At 59.9% G+C, this 21,983-nt stretch overlaps 1 protein-coding gene and 1 pseudogene across 5 annotated transcripts in view; both read left to right on the top strand.

Moving 5' to 3' along the window:
• Nucleotides 1–752: 752 nt before the first annotated feature.
• MYRF (myelin regulatory factor) overlaps nt 753–21,983 on the top strand; it is a 37,514-nt gene continuing 16,283 nt past the window's right edge. For all 5 annotated transcript variants that reach the window (XM_037999215.2, XM_007995846.3, XM_037999214.2 and 2 more), the window contains exons 1-7: nt 753–913; nt 14,216–14,303; nt 14,562–14,825; nt 19,089–19,150; nt 20,064–20,343; nt 21,338–21,588; nt 21,667–21,790. In XM_037999215.2, the coding sequence (XP_037855143.1) occupies nt 868–913; nt 14,216–14,303; nt 14,562–14,825; nt 19,089–19,150; nt 20,064–20,343; nt 21,338–21,588; nt 21,667–21,790 (1,115 nt within the window). In that variant the 5' untranslated portion in view covers nt 753–867. The remainder of the gene's footprint in view (nt 914–14,215; nt 14,304–14,561; nt 14,826–19,088; nt 19,151–20,063; nt 20,344–21,337; nt 21,589–21,666; nt 21,791–21,983) is intronic.
• LOC140713169 (uncharacterized) lies at nt 14,892–17,707 on the top strand (annotated as a pseudogene).

Below are 21,983 nucleotides of genomic sequence, written 5' to 3'. Positions count from 1 at the left end.
ACTACCATACTGGACAACACAGGAAACATTTCCATCACCACAGCCACAGGACAGGACTTCCTGGCAGTCCTTAATGCATTAAGCCTCAGTTTCCCCATCTGTAAAATGCAGGTAACAACAACGTCTCCTTGATAGGGTGCCTGTGAGGACTACATGAGATAACGCCTGTGTGGCCTGGCATATAACACACGTTCCCTAAATGCAGGTTGTTATTGTTGCTGAGCTGGGTGGGTGGCTAATGAGAGGGATGGGGGCTGTCTCTGAGGTTTGGATTCGGAATCGTGACATCTTGTCCTGTGCAAGACGAAGGCGAGGACAGCGAGGGCACACCCTTCCAGTCCCGACCCCACAGAAGCCAGGTGGCCCTTCGCCCCCATCCCGACCCGGGAAGGCCCAAAGCCCTGCAAACCTGGGATGGCCCCGCTCCCCCGACCCGAGACGGCCCCGCGCCCCGCAAACCTGGGACTGCCCCGCGCCACTCGGATCTGGGAAGGCCCCTCGACCCGCAAGCCTGGGACGGCCCCGCGCCCCCCGACCCGGGACGGTCCCGCGCCGGGACGGCCGCAGGCCCCGCAAGCCTGGGACCGCCCAGCGCTGAGCGCCGCCTGCAGGAGTCGGGAGCGTGGTGCCCGCGACAGGGCTGGGCGCGGCGCTGGCCGGCAGGGGGCGCTGGGCGCGGCGGGCGGGGCGCGTGGGGCGGGCAGGGGCCGGGCCAGGGCCGCGCGGGGGGCGAGCGCGGCTGCGGACCGGGCGGGACCGCAGCCGGAGCCTAGCCGGGACTGTCGCGCGGGCCGCGCCGGCGATGCCGCGCCCCCGGGCCGGGCTGTAGCGGGGCCGCGGCTGGAGTGCGCGCCGGGCAGGCGGGACATGGAGGTGGTGGACGAAACGGAGGCGCTGCAGCGCTTCTTCGAAGGTGAGAGACCGCGGGCTGGCGGCGGCGACCCTCTGGCTCTGGGAACCCCCGGCTGATCTCCCCGAGGGCTGGGGCCCCCCGCTGTGCTTCCGCCTCTTCTGGCTGGGACCCTCCTTCAGGCTGGCACCAGCCCGCCAAGACAGGCTGCCGGGGCTAGAAGTCCCCTGGCGGTTACCACCCACCGCCGCTGAAGTTGGGCTCCCCCTCCCCGCTCCTCAACTCGCAGCTTCCTTGGGACTGTGTCCCCTTCCAGGTCCGGACCTCCCTTGAGCCTTCCAGGACCCGGAACTTTCCCTAAATTGTGACACTCCCGCCCCCAGCAAACTTCCCGAGTCTGGGGACCCTCCACTGTTCTTCCCCAGAACCCCAAGCGGGCTAGAATCCCCTTCAAGGCCCAGACCCCCAGCGTGCCTTCTAGGACCTTCCATACCTCTTGAGGCTGGACTCCAGCCTGCTTCCCAGAATCTGTGACCCCCGCCTAGAGACCAAGACCCCCTGTGTTCCCTTGAGGTTGGCGCCATCACCCTTGACTTCTAGGAGGAGCTGGGACCTCCCCACTGTGCTTCCATGAGGGTAGGACCACTTTAGAGATGGGGACCCCTTGGAGACTGCCACCTGCTTTCCACAATGCTGCCTCTAGTGACTCCTCTGCTGTTTGGGGCTGGGACCCCCCTCCCTAGCATGCTCTCCTAGGGCTGGAACCTTCTTGAAGCTGACATCCCTGCCACCAGTTACCTCTGCTCTCTGAGACCCTTCTAGTACTGTGAACTCCGTCCCACCAGCCCTCTGAGGCTCCTCAGCACTGTGTCCCCCCAACCATGGAGCTGCGCCTCTCTGACCTCGCCCCCTGAAAGAGTGACCTCACCCCCCCTTGACCCTGAAAGGAGCCCTCTGGGGTGGAATTGACATACACTCCATAATATCTTCTTCTGCCCCCACCCCTACATTGGTTTTGGAGGTCTGCTCCTACATCTAACCAACTCCCTGTCTTTTCCTGGACGGCCCCTGCCCCTCCTGCAGGGCTGCCACTCCTCCTGGTGGTGGGTTCTGGAGGGATGGGACAGCCATGGGAGGGGGAGGGGAAGTGCAGGCTGACGCCTCCCAGCTCACTCCACTTCTCAGAACCTCCCTGGAACATCTAGCCAGACCCTCTGGCCCCCTTTTGTGCCCCTGTCTACCAATGTAGCGAGCCCAGCCCCTGCCCCGAGCTCCCCCTAGTCCCTAAGGCCACATCCTGCTGCTTGGTGCACTGAGAACATTCCTTCATGTGTGAACCTATCAGGGCTGCAGGGCAGGGAACCAGGGCTGAAGTTTCAAGCCCCAGATTCCTGTGGAGTCCTGTGGAAGAGAGAAGCAGCTCTTCCAGTGCCTCAGTTTCTCTCCCTCTGTGACTTGGGAGGTGGGAACCCTTATTCACGCCTATTGGCTGAGCAGCCCAGGCAGGGGCACCCCAAGCCTCAGTCATCCCACTTCAGGATTCTGGACACCCCACAGACCCAGACCCCAAGAATTCAGGCTTGGACTAGATTGAACGGTTGACTCTGTGCCAGCTGGGCCATCTGAGGGTCTTAGGCAGCCCCCCATCTGTCCCGGGGCTCTGGCTCTCCCCAGACACTGTTGATCCATAGGAGCTCTCAAGGGGCCTGACGCGGTTTGAGGCCTTCAGGGAAGAGGGGACTAGACATTCGTGCCTGCTTGGGTTACTGTTTGGGGTGCCTTAAGCCTGCTGGGTACCCAGAGGACCCGTAGGCCAGGCTCCCTTGACTTCCACACTGCCTTCCTCAGGACCCTGGACCTGGACAGAGAGCAGAGGGGTGGGCCTGGCTGGCCTGGACTCCCTGGCTCTCTCCTGACCATGGGTTGGGGGGTGGGGGCTGACGCCACGGCTTAGCCATGCAGCGGCCTGGCAGCCTGGCGGGGGGAGGCTGTGCTGCTCCCTCTAGAGAGATAAGAGGAGACTCAAGAATGTCTGTGGGGAGCAGGGGAGGGGTGTGAAGCTGCCCGCCTAGGAGGGCTGGGCTGGAAACAGCTCCCAGCCTCTGCGATGGGGGAAGGTGTGGGTGGGCCCTGAGGGCTAGGGTCTCTGGGCCACTTGGGAGGGGAAGGCCCATGTAGAGGACCCACTGTAGGTGTGAGAGCGGGCCTGGGAGCGGCAGGGCCTGGTGTGCGTGTGAGTGTGAGTGTAAAGTGCGAGGGAGCGGGAAGTTGTGCTTCTGAGCCGTGGCTGCGTCACTCTTGAGTGCTCTCACACTCGGGACTGGGGCTGGGGACACCTGAGCTCTCCTCCTGGTCCCCACTTGGCCTTGGTCATCCCTCTGGACAGTTGATAGTGGACCTGTGATCTCGGCTCTGGGCTGGGAGACTGGGAAAGGGTTTTACTGAAGGGGCTGCAGCACAGCGCGCCCCCTCACTTGACGTGGTGCCCCTCCCTGGGCACACCAAGCATAGGTGCTGGGTCCTGCCCTGTGCCGGTGGTGGGCTGGGGGCTAAGGCGCTTTGGACCTCGGGTGGGAGGCCGGGACAGGGCGGCCCCCTCGAGGCTGGTACAGCCGGGCCCCCGTGACCGCCCGGCTAATCCCCTAGAGAGAGGCAAGGCAGCCCAGATTGGCGGGCACAGGGCCTGCAGAGAGGGGACCCACCGGGCAGGATGCACTGGCTCCCAGCAGGTAACCGGGCCACAGTGTAAGGGGGCCTTGGACCCCAGAGCCAGGGCAGGCACGGGACAGGGCAGCGTCTGAGAATCTGGCCAGGACCTCAGAGTTCTAGTGCAGGCTGGACCACTGAGAGCGGGGTGACTGTCTGTGCCTGGCAGGGAACCCCCAAAGAGCTTTTGCCCTCTCTAGGACCTTTTTCCTCACCTGCAAGACAGGAGAGGGTGGCAGAGAAGAACCTCAGCTCTGAAGAAGCTCACCACCCAGCCCTGGGGAGGAGGGACATGTTAGAGTATGAATGGCTGAGCCTGGAAGGGGTGGCTGCTGGCCCCAGATTGTAGGGGCACATGAGGCTGGAGTGAGCAGCCCAGTGCCCCCCAGAAAGCAGGTGGGTGTGCAGGGAGCCTTGGAGGATGGAGGGACATCGCCTTCCAGCAGGTGCTGGAGAGACCACTTGGAGTTTAGTGGGGCCTCTGCCTGGCCTCTGGAGCCTCACTAAGGCTAGAGGAGGGAGGCCTGGGATTTCGCCCCTTCTGAAGCTGATGGGTGGCCTGGACTAGTGACTTCCTTCTCTGGCCTCATTCCCCTCCCAGGGTAAGTAAGTGCGTTGGACCAGAGCAGGGGCTTCCAATGTAATTTTTTTAACCATTAAACAAACTCATAGTCTCCTGATAGGGCAGATACAGTGGATAAGGGGGGCTGGGCTCCCCACAGCCCCTGGAGCACCAGGATACTGGTTCAAAAGCCACCCTTCCCAGCTGTGGGATGGGTGAGGGGAGGGGAATGGTGCTGGCTGAGGCTCCGAGAGAAGGGAGTTGGCCAGAGTTAGCCAGAGCGGACACCTAGCCCCCAGCTCCCTACCCTGCCACCAGTACCTTCGTGTGGGGGGCTACCTGTCAGGTACAAACATCTCTGCCTCTGGAGGGCAGGAAGAGGTCCCAGGTAGAGACTACCTGACGATTTGGAAGAGAGGACCCCCACCTGGACAGGAATCCGGGGCTGAGCTGGGCTGTGTGATGGAGGTGGCACTGTGGCCTGTGTCAGCCTGTCTGTCTCTGTCTGTCCCTGGTGCACCCAGGGAGTAAGTAGATGGGAGGGGTGGCCAGGCACAGGGTTTCCTGACCCCTGACTCCCAGGGAGAGGACCTGCCTCCTGGGTCCATCCAGAGCCCCGCTGAGGACTCCGGTCCTAGCCCCAGTGCATGGAGCTGATTGCCAGACCCGCCCCAGGCCCTGAGCCTGGCAGGGAAGGAAATGGTAGTGGGGGGTCTGACTCATCCCTGTGTCCCCAGCACCCAGTGCAGGGCAGGGGTGGGGAGTGGGCAGGAAGTGTTCTCAGGGTCAATGGAGGCAACAATGGGTATGTGAACAGAGGCAGTGGGGGTGGGGGACGCACCCCAGAAAGCACCTCTCTGGAGGGCTTGGGGTCAGTGCAGGGGTAAGAAGCAGGCAGTTACCAACCCTTTGGCCTCAGGGACTCTCCTGAGACTGGAAAGCTGGACGGAATGCTCCTTGGGGTCTTAGGTAGAGCCAAGGATGGCATTTGAGGGCAGAATGGCCTTTTCCCTGGGGGCCTGGCTCCCCACTTACAAACTCCCAAGGGGTTACAGACTGGAGGGCCCTGGCAGCAGAGGCTGCTGGGTAACAGCCCAGCGGGGCTGCTGATTGGCTGTCACCCTTGGACTTTGCCCTCCCTGATAAGGAGCAGGGAGCAGAAATTATTAACTGAATCATTAACCGGGTGGCCCCGCCCTGCCCAGGCAGCCTGCCTTACCTTCCCACCTTCCTCCTCACGGACCTAGCACATTCCTGGGCCTCAGTTTCTCTCATTGCCTTGGGTGTTGGAGTATGTGGGGGCCTTCTCTTCTATTTCCAGGCCTTCAGCCGCTGCTGCCACAGGGTGTGGGTACCTCTTGGTTGGGTCTCGGGGTGGGATGATGTAATGGTTCTGTGCATTTGCCAGCGGGGGCAGCTGGGGTCTGTTCCTAGCTCTGCTGCTTACCCACAGTCCTTCTCTTGGCCGTATCAGGGCACCGCTGTGCCTCTGCTTTCTCATCTGTAAAATGGGAATGCAGTTGTAATGGCAGGGTTTCTGGGGTGTAATCCCAGGGTTTCTGGGGTGATTAAGTAAGATAGTGCCTGGCCTGGTGAACACTCCATTGGCCCATGGCAGGTGTTCTGCGTCCTACCTTGAAGATGACTGGTCCCCAGGATAGGTCAGTGCCCCTAAGCTTAGGGGGCTTGTCGAGCACGTTCTGTGGTTCTGTGCACAGGGCCTGCACCATGACAGCTTTGGCCCAGCGTGACCTGGTCCTGGTGCCTGGCACATCCAGTAGGCCCACCCCACCTCCCCCTCTGAGATTTGGGTCCTGTTCTTGCTGCCAGCAAGGGGGAGGGGCTTAACTATATTGTGGCTTCATCTGCCGCACCCAGGCTCTTTGCATGTTGTCTTCCTGGAGTCCTGGGGTGCAGTGGAAGGGTGGGTGATGTCCTCCCATTTCTGAGGCGTGCTGTGAGGCAGGAGAGGAAGGCGATGATGTATCAGGCTCCCTCAAGGTGGCCGCAGCAGAGCTGGGACTGGAGCCTGGGTCCCAGCTGGGTACCAGCCTGGGGTGGGCAGGGAAGGGGCCTCTCCTCCTGACATGCTGAGGAGTGGCTCCAGCATGGGTGGCCACACCAGATGACATCCGTGCAGCCTCCTTGACCTCTCTAGACCTCAGAGCCCTCACTCACATGGTCAAGGTTGCATGACGTGAACAGTTAGACCCCATGAGTGCCAGGGCCTGGAGTGCAGGGGGAGGGGCAAAGCCCCTGGGTGGGGAGTACAGTTGGGTCCGGAGCCCCCTGCCGGCCTAGATTATGGAGGGGGTTCCCAGGCATTCTGTCCTCCCTGTGCCCCAGGTCACATCAGTGAGGGAAGTTCTCCCTCCAGCTGACCTGGGTCCCTGCAGCCCCCGGAGGGCACACCCACAGTATCTGTCTCTCCTTTGTGGAGTTTGAGGATCCTATCTCCCTCCGGCCTCCCTCACTTCCCCTCTCTTCTCCCTTCGTGGCTGAGGGAAGGGGATCCCCATCCCCTGCCCTGCTAGCTTGGAGGCAGGGGGCCGCCTTTAGGGAGTGGAGCTGCATCTGTGCCACTGAGTTCACTGAGTGGGGCCTGGCTTCAGCTGGAGCTGCTTAGGGAGGGTCTGACAGCAGGTCGGGAGGGGGCTTGGAGGGAAGAAGAGGAGGCACGAGCTCTTCCTGGGTGGCCACTAACCTAACCCACACATAGGATGCTGTGCCTGTGGGCCTGGGCCTGCCGTCGGGTCAGTGAGCACTTGTGTACATGCGTGTCCTGGCATACACGCCTGTGAAGTCTGCTGAGGTGTGAACATGCACAGGCATGCTTGTACCTCAGGGCTTTTGCACCGGCTGTCCCCACCATCTGGAACCTTCTAGAATGCTACGCATTTTACTGCTCTCGTCATCTGACTCTGCTCCCTAGAATGTCAGCTCCATGTGGGCAAGGCTTTTGTCCCTTTTGCTCACTGCTGTAGCCCCAAAGCTGGGCACTATGCTTGCCTGACACACAACAGGTGCTCAGTAAATAACTGCCGAATGAATGAAGGCACATAGATGAATGTGGGTGTGCGCATGTGTGCGGGTATGTGAGTGGGGCGTGCCACTGTGTGTGTCAGTACTGTGTATGCGTGAGTAGGGGGCATGTGGTACGTGATCACGTGCATGTCAGTGGATACCTGACTGCAGGGTGTACTCTTATGTACACGTGTGTGTGTTGCAGTGTGCCTGCCTGGGTCCATACCAGTGCGTAGGCACAGATGTGCACAGGTGACCCTGGTGGAGACCTGTGTCCACCCCAAGCTGCAGGGTCTCTACCTGGCACCTGGTGGCCTGCCTGCTCTGGTCCCTGTGGGAGAGAGTAGGAATAGGTCCTAGCCGCTGGCCTTGGTGCTGTTGGACCTGGCTTTGGAGCATGCTGGGGCTGTGAGTTCAGCCTTGTGTTGACCTGAGGACAGGGTGGCAGCTTCGTGGGGACTTGGAGTGGATATAGCCATAGCCCAAGGGTCTCGGGTCTGGGTCTCGGGCTGGGTGCGGTGGCTCATGCCTGTAATCCCAGCACTTTGGGAGGCCGAGGTGGGTGGATCACAAGGTCAGGAGATCGAGACCATCCTGGCTAACACGATGAAACCCCGTCTCTACTAAAAATACAAAAAATTAGCCAGGCGTGGTGGTGGGCGCCTGCAGTCCCAGCTACTTGGGAGGCTGAGGCAGGAGAATGGCGTGAACCCAGGAGGCAGAGCTTGCAGTGAGCCGAGACTGAGCCACTGCACGCCAGCCTGGAGACGAGACACTGTCTCAAAAAAAAAAAAAAAAAAAAAAAGATTCTGGGTCTCCTAGAAGAGAAGGTTCTCCGGCTGGGCCAGTGGCTCATGCCTGTAATCCCAGCACTTTGGGAGAGTGAGGCGGGTGGACCTTGAACACCTGTCAGGAGTTCAAGACCAGCCTGGCCAACATAATGAAATCCCGTCTCAACAAAAAATGCAACAATTAGCCAGGCATGGTGGCACACACCTGTAATCCCAGCTCCTTGCAAGGCTGAGGTGGGAGAATCACTTGAACTCGGGAGGCGGAGGTTGCAGTGAGCCGAGATCACGCCACTGCACTCCAGCCCGGGCAATAGAGTGAAACTTTGTCTCAAAAAAAAATAAAAGTAAAAAAAGAGAGGGGTCTCTGTAGGCAGCCTGTGGGGGCTCTTCTGCATTTTTGGTAAGAAGTTGGGAGAGAACAAAGACTACTGTGACTCAGATTGAAGAAGCTGATAGAAAAATGGCTCAAGAGCCCCATCTGTGTCAGGTGTGGCTACTGGGCCCAAGCTAACTGAGGATTTGATTCGGAGAGGCAAAGGGTTGCTTACACAAGCAAACATTTGACCTGAAGGCATTTTGACTAAGAAGGCTCTGGTCACAAGTTGAAGCCTAAAGCAGGACAGCTAGCAGTTATAGATCTTTTTTTTTCTTTTTTTTGAGACAGAGTCTCACTCTGTCACGCAGGCTGGAGTGCAGTGGCACGATCTCGGCTCACTGCAACCTCTGCCTCCCGGGTTCAAGTGATTCTCCGGCCTCAGCCTCCTGAGTAGCTGGGATTACAGGCATGCACCACCACGCCTGTCTAATTTTTGTATTTTTAGTAGAGACGGGGTTTCACCATGTTAATCAAGCTGGTCTCGAACCCGTGACCTCGTGATCCACCCACCTTGGCCTCCCAAAGTGCTGGGATTACAGGTGTGAGCCACCGTGCCTGGCTATAGATCATATTAATAAAAAGAGAAAGTCCAAACCAAAGGAGGTGAGGCCTACTGTGCCTTGCCCCCATGTAAACTGGTTGGGAGATGAGCCACAGCACCAGGGGCTCTCTGTGACTGGGAGGACGGGAGGGGCTGCCTGGGCGGGCAGGGAGGCAGTCGCAGAAGGCTGACCCACTGGAAGGGATGACTGGGGCCGAGGCCGACAGGCCGGATTGTGCTGTGCGTGTGTAAGAATAGCCGCAGAGTGCTGGCCATGCCTCAGAGGGACTTAGGAGAAGGCACGGAGGCCCCTCGGAGGCTCCGGAGCAGGTGTGCAGCAAGGTGGAGGGGCCTGGGAGAGAGGGGACCGCCTGGGTGGAGGCGTGAGGGCAGGAAAGGAGATGGGAGTCCCAAGAGAGATGGAAAGAGGGCGGTTCACCCTGACTGTGGAATGGCCTCCTGGGGGTCACCTCGTTTAAGGCTCACTCCATGGCAGGGATTCGTGCTCCATCTGATGGAGAAGGAAGCCAGGTCTCAGGTCATTTGCTGAGGGTCATAGCCATGAAGTGGGGAGTCCACATTAGCAACCAGGCCTCTTTGACTCTGGGGATCTCTCTGGGCATCGCAGTTATGCCCAGATGGGCTGTCCCCTGACCGCTACCACCCTGGCCCTCAGCTGCTGCCTGAAGCTAGGGCACCCCTCAGGTTCAGATGCCCCGAGTGGACACTCAGAGCAACTGGGGTCTTTGGGAATGCGCCTGGGCCCTGGTGCCCTCTGCACCCCAGGTTCGGATCGACCAGGCCTGGCCAGCATCCTCGGGACCCGGCCCACCCTACCCACAGCCACGTGGCTGACGGGATTTCCGCCATGTTTGGGGCATGAATTGACAAGTGCCCCATTGACGGGGCAGGGGAGGGGGTGGGCAGGGCACAAGCCTCCCACTGTGCCGTGTCCCCACCCTCCCCCGTTCCCTGGGACAATGGCCGAGACTCAGCCAGCGGCCACAGCTGGTGGGGGGCGGAGGGGGCACATGAGCACAAGGAGGGGCGGAAGGGAGGGGTCCTGGGTGGAGGGACCACCTGGGCCCCTGCCTGCTCTCATCCTGCACCTGGCTTGGGTGCCCTCCATTCCTTTCGTGGCCAGCTGGGTGGCCTTAAGGAGAGGAGGAGAGAAGAGGAGAGGGGAGAGGGGAGAGGAGGGGGTGCCTTCCCATAGTCTGGATCACAGCCTGCCTGGGAAGGGGCAGTGTCTGGCTCCTGTTCCAGGCAGGTAATAAAGGGCCTAATTAATGAGGAGCAGCTGAGGCGCATAGCTCAGCAGGGCAGGGGCAGGACCTGGAGGGGCCCTGGGTAGCCCCAGCCCTGACCACAGCATGGCCTGGCCGAGGTCCCTCACTGGCCACTTGGCTCATCCACTCTGTGAACATTTCCTAGGTGCCTGTTGTGTGCTGGCATACTATATCCCAGAGAGACAGAACAGGGCAGCGCTCATAGCCCAGCACCTGCCCCTGTAAGCTATGGGCACATGCCTATCCTTTCTGAGCCTCAGTTTCCTCATCTGTAAAATGAAGAAAAAGAAAATCACCTACCTTGTAGGGTTGGGATGAGAATTCAACATGAGCCATGTAAAGTGCATGGCACAGGGCTGGACACAGAGCAGCCACTGGGCGAGTGAGCTGTGGGTGGTGGGTGGGTGGTGGACAGACGCCCATCCTGCCCAACAGGGTGTGTGTAGGTGGGAGGGTAAAAAGCTGATGAGGAATTACAACGCCCCTGCCCATCCCTTGCTAAAGAGAATGGGAGAGTCAGAGATGGCCTCTTGGGGGAATTTACATTTAAGACAAAACCTAAAGCGTGAATAGGAGCAGCATGGAATGGCACGTGTGAAGGCCTTGATGTGGGATGGAGGATGGAAAGGAGGCAGGGGCCGACCACGGAGAGGAGGGGAGGGAGGGGACCTGGGGAAGGAGAAAAGGCAGTCGGGGACAGGCAGGAGACCATGTCAGGCTTTGGACTGCCAGAGGGCTCCAGCTTTCTCCCAAGCAGTGGGAAGCTGTTGAAGGGTTTGAGAAGCGAAGGACAGAGATGCTGGTTTGTGAGCTCATGGTGCTGTTTTCGGGTTATTGGGCCCTGGGCGGCGTCTGGCGGGCCCGGCTTCCCTTCTCTCAGAGAGGTCTTGAGGATCAGAGTGAGCCATGTGGCCCATGTTCCACATTCTGCCTGGCAGGTACCCCTGGCTGGGCTCCAGTGATGTTCTGGGGCTCTTTTGGGAGCAGTGGGGAGAGGCGCTCCCAAGAGGGTGCCCATGGGACCCTGCCCCCGTCCTGGGTTCTTAGGGGCTGTATCCCAGCCTCAGCAATCCCTGGGCTTTGGCAAGCCCCCACCCTCGTCTTGTCCACCTGGAATGTCTGTTAGAAATCTCCAGTGTGGTTCACGGGCGGGCTGGGGGCCGAGCGGCGTGGGGAAGAGACAACGTGGCCTCCAGGGCTTCCAGGAGAAGGCGTGGGGTCAGCGTTCCTCAGGAGGCCCTCCGAGCCCCCAACCCTCAAACTTCTTCCCCACCCACTGGCCTCCCCGCAACGCTGCCCCATCAGTTCCCTCCTCCCACCTCCTTCCTCCGTCCTCCGTCCGCCCGGACCCTGGCACGGGAGGGTCCCTCCTCCCCCAAAGCACATCTGGTTCTCGTTAGGGTCTCCCAGGATGCCTCTGCCTGAGGCCCCCTATCCCGAGGGAGGTGGGCAGGAGGATTAGGGGTGATTAGGAGTGCTCCTGGCCAGGAGAGGAGGGGGCTGGGTCTGTTATAAATAGCAACACTATGGCTGCATCAGCCCATCATTCACTGTAGATTCCAAGTTCAGGCTCAAAAACTTGCAACTTCAGCGGCCAGAGTGGGGGTGATGCTCCAGGTGGGGTGGGGAAGGCACAGCAACCGCTAGCCACACCCTCCCCCTTGGAGTCAGGCCCCTGCACCTGGCTGGAATCCTCCTTGCTGTGTTGCCTAGGGTAAGAGACTTGACCTCTCTGAACCGTGGGGATGGTGATCATGTACCTATTTGAACATTCCCCCTGTTTAGAGAGGGAAAATGCATAAAGCACTTAGAATCGTGCCGGGCCTGGTAGGCAGTCAGTGTGAGCTGCAGTCATTGTCACTGCCACTGTCTTTGTCATCATCACCATGATGAGTTGAGAAGCACTGGGAGATACTCACTGTGAGCCACTGTCAAGTCACTGTCTCTGTCATGGTCACCATTCTGGGCTGGGAGGGTTGAGTAACACGCTGCAAGTGAAGAGCCTGCAGGATGCCTTGTGCATAAGAAACTCTTCTGATTAGGCTGGGGATGGTAGCTCATGCCTGTAATCCCAGCACTTTGGGAGGCTGAGGCGGGCAGATCACCTGAGGTCAGGAGTTCCAGACCAGCCTGGCCAACATGGTGAAACCTCATCTCTGCTAAAAATACAAAAAATTAGCCGCGTGTGCTGGCGGGCGCCTGTAATCCCAGCTACTCGGGAGGCTGAGGTGGGAGAATCGCTGGAACCTGGGAGGCGGAGGTTGCAGTGAACCGAGATTGCGCCACTGCACTCCAGCCTGGGAGACTGAGCAAGACTCCGTCTCAAAAAAAAAAAAAAAAGTAAAGAAAAGAAACTCCTGTGATTATTAATGTATTTGACTCACAAAGTGCCTGGCACACAGTAGGCACTCAATAAATGGGACCTGTGGTTACGGCAGGGTGGGGCCTGAGCAGAGGCAGGGTCCTGGAACCCAGGCACGCAGAGTGGCCACGCCCAGCTGGAGAAGCTGCTCTTGCCCCGGGCCGCACCGCCCTGGACGGCCATTGGTGGTGCATGGTGGGTGTCCCTTGTTCCTAGCTGGGTGAGCTGGGGGTGGGGGTCAGCAGGAGGGCCCTGGCCTGTCGCAGGCAGCGCGTGACTCCTAGGAGGGCTTAGCCGCTCATTAATCACCTAAGCGGGGCTCAGCATTCTTGAAATGCCGGCTGGGGCCAGGGAGGGGCCTGGGCGGGGGGCTCCCAGGGACCCCAGGGCTCTGGGGCTGGGAAGTGAGGACAGCTATTCTGACCGCTGAGCACCCACTAAGTGGCCAGCACTTCACACACTTCGTCTCGTTTCATACTCAAAACAGCCCCATGAAGCCCTAGCTGTACGTGTCCCCATTGCATGAATGAGGAGACTGAGGCTCAGAGAGTGCGTGTGACCTGCCCAAGATCACTCAGCAGGGAGTGGCTGAGCCAGGATTTGTTCCTGGACCTGTCTGAGCTCAACAGAAGAGGGCAGACCCCAGACTCAGGCTTCAGAGGCCTGTGGGAGGAGCCCTCCTGCCTCAGGGGGGCTGGCTGGGTCAACTGTGTAGGTGGGGCTGTCCTCCATTATCGGGGTTGACGCATCTCCCACGTCAGCCCCCTTATCACCCCACCCTCTAGCTTCCCCCGCAAGGTGACCCTGGGAGGGGAAAGGCCAGCACCTCCCCCGTCCTCCCTCATGATGCCCAAGAGCCCTGGCTGCCTTTCCTCTAGGGGCCCCTCCCCTTGGTGCGGCCGGGGCCAGCACAGAGGGCCCAGGAGAGGGCAGCAGGCAGAGGAGTGGAGCTCTGGCAGCCATCATTCCCTGCTGGGAGCCCGGGGCAAGCCCTTCCCTCTCTAGGCTTCTGCCTCCTTTGGAAAAAGGGGGCTAAGTTCCCCAGCCCATGCCCCAGAGGGTGATGGGCATATCCAGTGAGGGTGCAGGGAGCTCTCCTGATTCTGATCCCCACTCCCCGCTGCGGCCAGGGCCTGGGTGCAGGAGGCTCCCAAAGCCCTGTGGGCCCCCAGGATATACGGTCCCATTTAGCCAGGCCTCGTGCTCCTGTGTGCCTGGAGCTAGGCCATCTGGAACTGACCCCTGGAGGACAGGGCAGGACAGTGCCTGTTGGGTCCGAGCCATCCCATCGAGGGCAGTGGGCACCCATGGGGCTCTCAACTCAGTAAGCACCTCATTTGTGCCTCACAGCACCCCATAAGACAGAGGGACAGTGACCCCATTTGACAGATGAGCGGAAAGGACCTGCTCCCTGTCACACAGCTAGAAAGGGGCGTGGCAGGATCGGCCTCTCTGTACCCAGATCCACGCCCTGGGCCCCTCTCCTCTGAGACTCAAGGGGGCCTTGTGCTGGGGCGGGGTCATTATCAGCACTTCCTGGAGGGGTGCCAGGCAGTGGAGGTGAGAGCTGGCCCCCACATGGATACTTGGGTGGAAAGGAGCGGGGGCATCTGTTTTGGATGGCCAGCCTGGGCAGGGATGGAGGGCTGGTCCCGATGCCCAGGGTCTGCAGGGAGCTGGGCCCCTTCCCTAGCCCACCTCTCCTGCCCTGCAGGCCACGACATCAACGGTGCCCTGGAGCCCTCCAACATAGACACCAGCATCCTGGAGGAGTACATCAGCAAGGAGGATGCCTCCGACCTGTAAGTGGCCCCCTTGCCTGCCCTGCACCTGCCCAGCCCCCAGCCCTTTGTCTCTCTTCTGTCACCAGGGAGGTCTGAGGGCCGGACCTGGGGTCTCCCGTGGTCCCACCTGTGGTCCCACCTCTGAAAGCTGCTCCTCGTCCTTTCCCAGTCACTGATTCCTCCGAAATCTCCAGAGTTCCCTGCGGGGAGGGGGCGGCTACTTCCCTGCTGGGGCCGGGGTCCTGGCTGGAGCTGAGCCGCTCCCCTTCCCCGCAGCTGCTTCCCTGACATCTCTGCTCCAGCCAGCTCGGCCTCCTACTCTCACGGGCAGCCTGCGATGCCCGGCTCCAGCGGGGTTCACCACCTGAGCCCCCCTGGGGGTGGACCCTCCCCGGGACGCCATGGTCCCCTCCCACCCCCGAGCTACGGCCCCCCGCTGAACTGCAACAACAACAACGGCATGGGCGCTGCCCCCAAGCCCTTCCCGGGGGGCGCCGGGCCCCCCATCAAGGCCGAGCCCAAGGCTCCCTATGCCCCAGGGTGAGTGAGGGCAGGGAGTAGGGGGATACAGACGCCTAGGTGCAGGCAGGGAGCAGGGCTGTGGCCATGGCCTGGGAGGTCCTGCACACTGGCCTGGCATGGGATGGGTTGGGTGACCGGCTGTGTGTGGGCAGGTGAGGGAAGGGAGGTTGGGTCCAGGCTGAGGGGGGACTCCTGGGCTTTGTTCTGAGGCACTGGGCAGCCATGAAACTTCTAAGCAGGGGAGTGATGAGGGCTGACGTAAGTGCTAGAAAAATCTCGGTGCTGTGTGGAGAGTGGACAGGAGGTGGCGGGACTGGAGGCTGTGACTGTTTACCTTCATGGGAACACCTGCATACCCGTGCACACATGCCGGGCCCACTCACTCACGCATCCAGCTGATGTGTACTATGGCCACAGGAGTTGGACCACGGCTCAGATATGGCACCTTAGCTCCCCCCTACCAAAGCAAGCCTCATGGAGCCCAGAACCCAGGCCCTTCCCCCCATCTTTCTGAGGAGTCCACACCAGCGGTCTGACCCAGGGCTGAACCTTGGGACTGGCTTTGACCAAAGATTCCAGTCAGCCACCCACCCAGCCAGATGCCAGGGCAGCCCCCGGGGCACATGTTCACAGTGGGAGGCTGGGAGCGTGGGTCTGCAGGGGAGCTCAGGGCAAACATAGGGGCCCCTGTCTCTAGGTAGAAAAGCATTAAAACACTAGGTGCGTGAACACTGTGTTCAGACAGCCTGGCTCCAACTTCAGCTTTCCCATGTACCAGCCATCTGCCTCACTAACCCATGGCCTCAGTTTCCTGCGAAGTGAGCCCCCAAATGCTTACCCCTCAAGATTATCGTGGGAAGTAAGCAAGGGCACAGAGGAAGCCCTGGGTGCATGGTGGCCATGGACACATGGCCGGCCGTGCTTCCTGAGCTCCCTGGCTTCTGTGGGGAAGGGAGTGGAGGCCAGGCTTGGGGTGCCAGGGGTGAACCTTTGCTGCAGAAGGCAAACTGTTTGCTTGAGGCGGTGAGGCTGTTCCTAAACTACAGGCCCCTGGGGGCAGAGGGAGAAGAACTAACATTTGGTGAGCGCCTGCTGGTGCCTGCTGCTGTATCACGTGCCTATGGTTGTGTGAGCTCATCAGCCTTCCCAGGTATCCAGCTCCTGGGAGACCCCACAAGGAGCCCTGGCCACTGCTCCTGTCAGGATTTTAATGGCACACTGAGGCTCAGAGAGGGAAAGCGACTTGTCCAGAGCCACACAGGGACTCTGGCCAGGGCCACTCTAGGGAGGGACCCAGGGCCAGGCCTTGGTCTAGGTGATAAACAAGAGAGACATGAGGCTGGGCATGGTGGCACACACCTGTAATCCCAGCACTTTGGAAGGCCAAGGTAGGCAGATTGCTTGAGCCCAGGAGTTCAAGACCAGTCTGCAACATGATGAAACCCCATCTCTACAAAAATTACAAAAATTATCTGGGTGTGGTGGCATGTGCCTGTAGTCCCAGTTACTCCTGAGGCTGAGGTGAGATAATAGTTTGAGCCAGCGAGGTAGAGGCTATAGTGAGCTGTGATCTCGCCTGCCACTGCTGGGGACAGAGTAAGACCCTGTCTCAAAAAAAAAAAAAAAAAAAAAAAAGGCCGAGCACGGTGGCTCACGCCTATAATCCCAGCACTTTGGGAGGCCGAGGCAGGCGGATCAACTGAGGTCAGAAGTTCGAGACCAGCCTCAACATGGAGAAAACCTGCCTCTACTAAAAATACAAAATGATCCAGGTGTGGTGGCGCATGCCTGTAATCCCAGCTACTCAGGAGGCTAAGGCAGGAGAATTACTTGAACCTGGGAGGCGGAGGTTGCGGTGAGCCGAGATCACGATCCAGGTGTGGTGGTGCATGCCTGTAATCCCAGCTATTCAGGAGGCTGAGGCAGGAGAATTGCTTGAACCTGGGAGGCGGAGGTTGTAGTGAGCTGAGATGGCGCCATTGCACTCTAGCCTGGGCAAAAAGAGAGAAAGTCCCTCTCAAAAAAAAAAAAAAAAAAAGGCTGGGCACGGTGGCTCACGCATCCCAGCACTTTGGGAGGCTGAGGTGGGTAGATCACTTGAGGCCTGGAGTTCGAAACTGGCCTGGGCAACATGGCGAAACCCAGCCTGTGTTAAAAATACAAAAATTAGCCGGGTGTGGTGGTGCGTGCCTGTAATCCCAGCTACTTGGGAGACCGAGGCAGGCGGATCACCTGAGGTCAGGAGTTCGAGACCAGCCTCAACATGGAGAAACCCCACCTCTACTAAAAATACAGAATGATCCAGGTGTGGTGGTGCATGCCTGTAATCCCAGCTACTTAGGAGGCTAAGGCAGGAGAATTATTTGAACCTGGGAGGCGGAGGGTGCGGTGAGCCGAGATCACGATCCAGGTGTGGTGGTGCATGCCTGTAATCCCAGCTATTCAGGAGGCTGAGGCAGGAGAATTGCTTGAACCTGGGAGGCGGAGGTTGCAGTGAGCTGAGATTGCGCCATTGCACTCTAGCCTGGGCAAAAAGAGAGAAAGTCCCTCTCAAAAAAAAAAAAAAAAAAGGCTGGGCACGGTGGTTCACGCATCCCAGCACTTTGGGAGGCTGAGGTGGGCAGATCACTTGAGGCCTGGAGTTCAAGACTGGCCTGGGCAACATGGCGAAACCCAGTCTGTGTTAAAAATACAAAAATTAGGCCGGGCGCGGTGGCTCAAGCCTGTAATCCCAGCACTTTGGGAGGCCGAGACGGGCGGATCACGAGGTCAGGAGATCGAGACCATCCTGGCTAACATGGTGAAACCCCGTCTCTACTAAAAATACAAAAAACTAGCCAGGCGAGGTGGCGGGCGCCTGTGGTCCCAGCTACTCGGGAGGCTGAGCCAGGAGAATGGCGTGAACCTGGGAGGCGGAGCTTGCAGTGAGCTGAGATCCGGTCACTGCACTCCAGCCTGGGCGACAGAGCGAGACTCCGTCTCAAAAAAAAAAAAATACAAAAATTAGCCGGGTGTGGTGGTGCATGCCTGTAATCCCAGCTACTTGGGAGACCAAGGCACAAGGATCGCTTGAACCCGGGAGGTGGAGGTTGCAGTGAGCAGTGATTGCGTCACTGAACTCCAGCCTGGGCGACAGAGCGAGACTCTGTCTCAAAAAAAAAAAAAGAAAAACACACAAAACAGACACACGGCTCTGCAGTGGATCCTGAAGCCTAACTGGGGAGAGGTATTCACCAATACATCCCCAAGTAGAGTAATACTCAGATGCCAGAGGAACTTAAGAGGAGAGACACAAGGTGCTGTGGACTTGGGGCATAGGACTGCAGGGACTGCAGGGTGTGAAAGCCCTTCACACATTACAGAAGGCCCGGGCATTGTCAGGGAAGTGCAGGATGGAGCGGCAGCACAGGACGCCTGAGGCTGTGGCGAGGAGTATGGGTTTGAGTCCCATCCATGTTTTTGTATCATTCACACAAAACCTGCAGAGTCTGTCTTCTTGAATAGTTGTATAGGTCTCTACACGAGGCCCCGAAGGTGGGTGGGTGGCTGGCACAGGGTGCAGGGGGACTCTGGAACCAGTCCTGGGGCTGTGTCCACAACAGGGCCATAGCCTCTGGCAGTTCCCTGGGCATGGGAATGGGGAGTTGCTCCAGATGTGGGGACCAGGGATGGCCAAAGAGCTGGATCCCATATGGCCACAGCCTCCCACTTGCTGGGCGAGCTCAGGGTTCACGCAGGACGTGTTGACCTCTTAGGTTGAGTTTGTTCTTTTTCCTGAACACTGATAAAGTGAAACCTGCAAGAAAAAAATAAACCCAGGCCCGGTGGTGCTGGCTCCCTTCCCAGTTCACACCTGCCTCTGGTGGGGCAGCCCCCCGTGACCTGCTGAATGCCCCAAGGCCCAGCCCCCTAGGGCCCTGCGTTTCCAGGAAGCTGTGGGGCTTCAGTGGGTGCAGGAAGAGAGAAGAAGGCCTGGCCCTTGGTCTGGGGCGGGAGTCTTTGAGTCCCTGTGCCATCATCAAGGACACTAGTAACTGTGCCCCAAGTGCCTTGCAGGTCTAAGGGGATCCTGGGCAACCCCCTACCCACAATTCGGCCCCAGGCCCTGCCAGGCACCCCATGTGGGTGGTGCAGAGAAATGCCCCTAAGGGTGGATGTGAGGAAACCTCAGTGTCCCCAGCTTCTCGGGGGCTCTGGGACCCTACCATGCAGAGGAGCTACCCAGCTGGAAGGCCGGGGCTCAGCTGCTCACCCCCCGGCCCCTTCCCCTGGCTCTCACAGCACACTGCCGGACTCTCCCCCAGACTCGGGCTCCGAGGCCTACTCCCCCCAGCAGGTGAATGGTGAGTCCAGCGGGCACCGCCCTCCTGCTCCAGGGTTCGGGCAAGTGGTTGGGGCGGCCTTATCAGGGAGGTAGGGGAGGAGGGAGGGGGCCAGCGGCTGCACAACGGGCCGAGATTATCGCTGGTCAAATACTCCCTGGCGCTTGGCTATTGTTTCCCCACGGGCGGGTGGGGAGCCTGGCCCTGCCTCTGAGCGAGTATCCCCGCGGTGATGCCACCCGCCTGGCCGCCTGCGCCATCATGGACGCACCCTTCAGCGGTAAGTGGGTGGCTGGGGAAGGCCGTGGCCGCGGGTACAGCCTGGGCGCAGGCTTCCCAGGCCGGGCCCACCTCACCTTAGAGGGTGCTCAGGGGTGTCCCGGCCCCCAGGTGGCCAAGAGCAGAACCACCGCGGGAGCAGGCTCCCCGCAGTCCGGATTGGGGTCAAGAGTTCTGTTTATCTTACCAAAAACATCCCTGGAATGCCTCCTGGGGAACAAAGGGAGCTGGGGCCTCCCCGCTTAGGCCGGGGGGCTGGCCCCTGAGAGCCCAGAAGAGGGGCTGCCTGCCAGAGGGAGGAGCACCGGGCAGGCCTGGGCTGGGGGTCTCTGGAGACTCCTTCCTGAGGCCCAGAGGAGGAGCAGGCCTCAGAGGAGATGGGGATGGAGGGGGACCTTTAGATTTGACTTGGATCCTCCTGACCCAGCCTGGGGGCAGGAGGTGGCTAGGATGGGGTGAAGGGCTGCCCCTCCTTGGGCAGGGTCGTGCCTCCCTGCTCAGGCCTCTAGTAGGTGACTGACCAATGGCCCTCCCACCTAGGGTAGGTGGGGGCAGTTCCCGGGCTTGGCTCAGGATGGAGTAGAAGCAGGAGACTCTGCCTTGGGGAGGACGGTGCAGTTGGTCTCAGGTGTCCGCTCCCCCATCTCTCCTGCAGAACCCCATCTCCTGCGCACGATAACCCCTGAGACGTTGTGCCACGTGGGAGTGCCCTCCCGCCTGGAGCATCCGCCCCCACCTCCAGCCCACTTGCCAGGCCCCCCGCCACCCCCACCACCTCCACCTCACTACCCTGTCCTGCAGCGGGACCTGTACATGAAGGCCGAGCCCCCGGTCCCCCCCTACGCTGCCATGGGGCAGGGGCTGGTGCCCACTGATCTCCACCACACCCAGCAGTCCCAGATGCTGCACCAGCTCCTGCAGCAGCACGGAGCTGAGTAAGATGTGGGCGGCTGGCTCCCTGGGGTGGGAAGGTGGGGTGCAGGAACCAGGGTGGGCAGGGCGGCGGGCAGGCCAGAGAGGGAGGTAGGGACTGGGATGTGCCCAGGGAGGGCAGAAGGCTCTGCAGGGCAGATGGGGGTCAACATATTTACACATGTTTGCCCAGCAATACCTTGAGGGGTTTACAGCCAAGGCTAATTGCTCACAACTACCTTATCTGGTGGGCACAGGTAGGTAAACTGAGGTTCTGATGGGGGAAACGTCCTACCCAGATCATGAGCCAGGACTGGGCCCGGGGCTGTGCTCTTACCCACACCCCAGTGATTTTGCAGCTGTCTCATGGAACCCTCAGGTTTCTGAGGAGTCTTCTTCCTAGACCCAAGCCCAAGCCCCCCACTCTGATTCAACCTGCACGATTCTCTTTTCATCTGTTTTACACATGGAGATTCCATGAAAGGTTTAGTTCAAAGGAAGGTTCTGCTGTCAAAGCATTTTGTAAACCAGAAGGGGAAGGAGTGCTGTGCAGTCCCCTTTAAATTCCTTGCCCCAGGAAGCTCCCCTTCCCTGGCTTTTGTCGCCCAGGCCCTCTGTAGCTTGTTTCTGATCACGGGGCCTGCTCTCCGTAGAGCCCCTACTATAAAGGGTGACCTTGAGTGTGACACTGCAGGCAGGGACAAACTCATTCATTCCTCAAGCGATTGCTGTGATTCTGTGAGCCAGCCCAGTTGCTGGGCATGATGGAGACACCAAGTCAGGTGTGGCTCCTGTCCACAGTCTAGGGGAAGCAAAGAGTGATGGAAGCAGAAAATGACAGTACAGAGCAATGGGGAGTAGGAGGAGGCAAAGCCTGAGGGCTTCCTGCAGGAGGTGTCCTCTGGGCCGGGCATATCCTGGCCCAAACAGGCTAGAGAGGGGAGAGAGGTGGATACTACCCAGTGGGAGGGGCTCAGGGAAAGCCAGCCCCCATGGTGCACACTTCTGTCCCCCCAGGCTCCCCACACACCCCTCCAAGAAGAGGAAGCACTCCGAATCCCCCCCCAGCACCCTCAATGCCCAGATGCTGAATGGAATGATCAAACAGGAGCCCGGGACGGTGACAGCCCTGCCTCTGCACCCCACTCGAGCCCCATCCCCACCCTGGCCTCCCCAGGGTCCGCTCTCCCCGGGCCCTGGTTCTTTGCCTCTCAGCATTGCCCGTGTCCAGACACCGCCTTGGCACCCACCAGGTGCCTCCTCCCCAGGTACATGGCTGGCCAGCCCTTCAAGGTGGGGTGTGGGGCCCAATGTGCAGGGCCCACATGGGCATTCCCTCCCTCCAGGCCTCCTGCAGGACAGTGACAGCCTCAGTGGCTCCTACCTGGACCCCAACTACCAGTCCATCAAGTGGCAGCCCCATCAGCAGAACAAGTGGGCGACCCTGTACGACGCTAACTACAAGGAGCTGTGAGTGCCTCGCGACATTCCCCACTCCTCCAGCCCACCCCATCTTGGGATGCCCCAGCCCAGGACCCCATCAAGGTCCTAGAGCAGGGCCTGGGAGCACTCATTTCACAGAAGAGCAAACAGGCTCAGGGAAGAGCCAGGACTGGGACTCAGGGCTCCTGACTCCTAGGCCAGCCCCAGGCCTCCCTGAGAA

This window comes from Chlorocebus sabaeus, chromosome 1 (genome assembly GCF_047675955.1).
Source record: "Chlorocebus sabaeus isolate Y175 chromosome 1, mChlSab1.0.hap1, whole genome shotgun sequence".
Lineage (NCBI taxonomy): Eukaryota > Metazoa > Chordata > Mammalia > Primates > Cercopithecidae > Chlorocebus > Chlorocebus sabaeus.
This window is presented reverse-complemented; position numbering and strand designations above follow the sequence as displayed.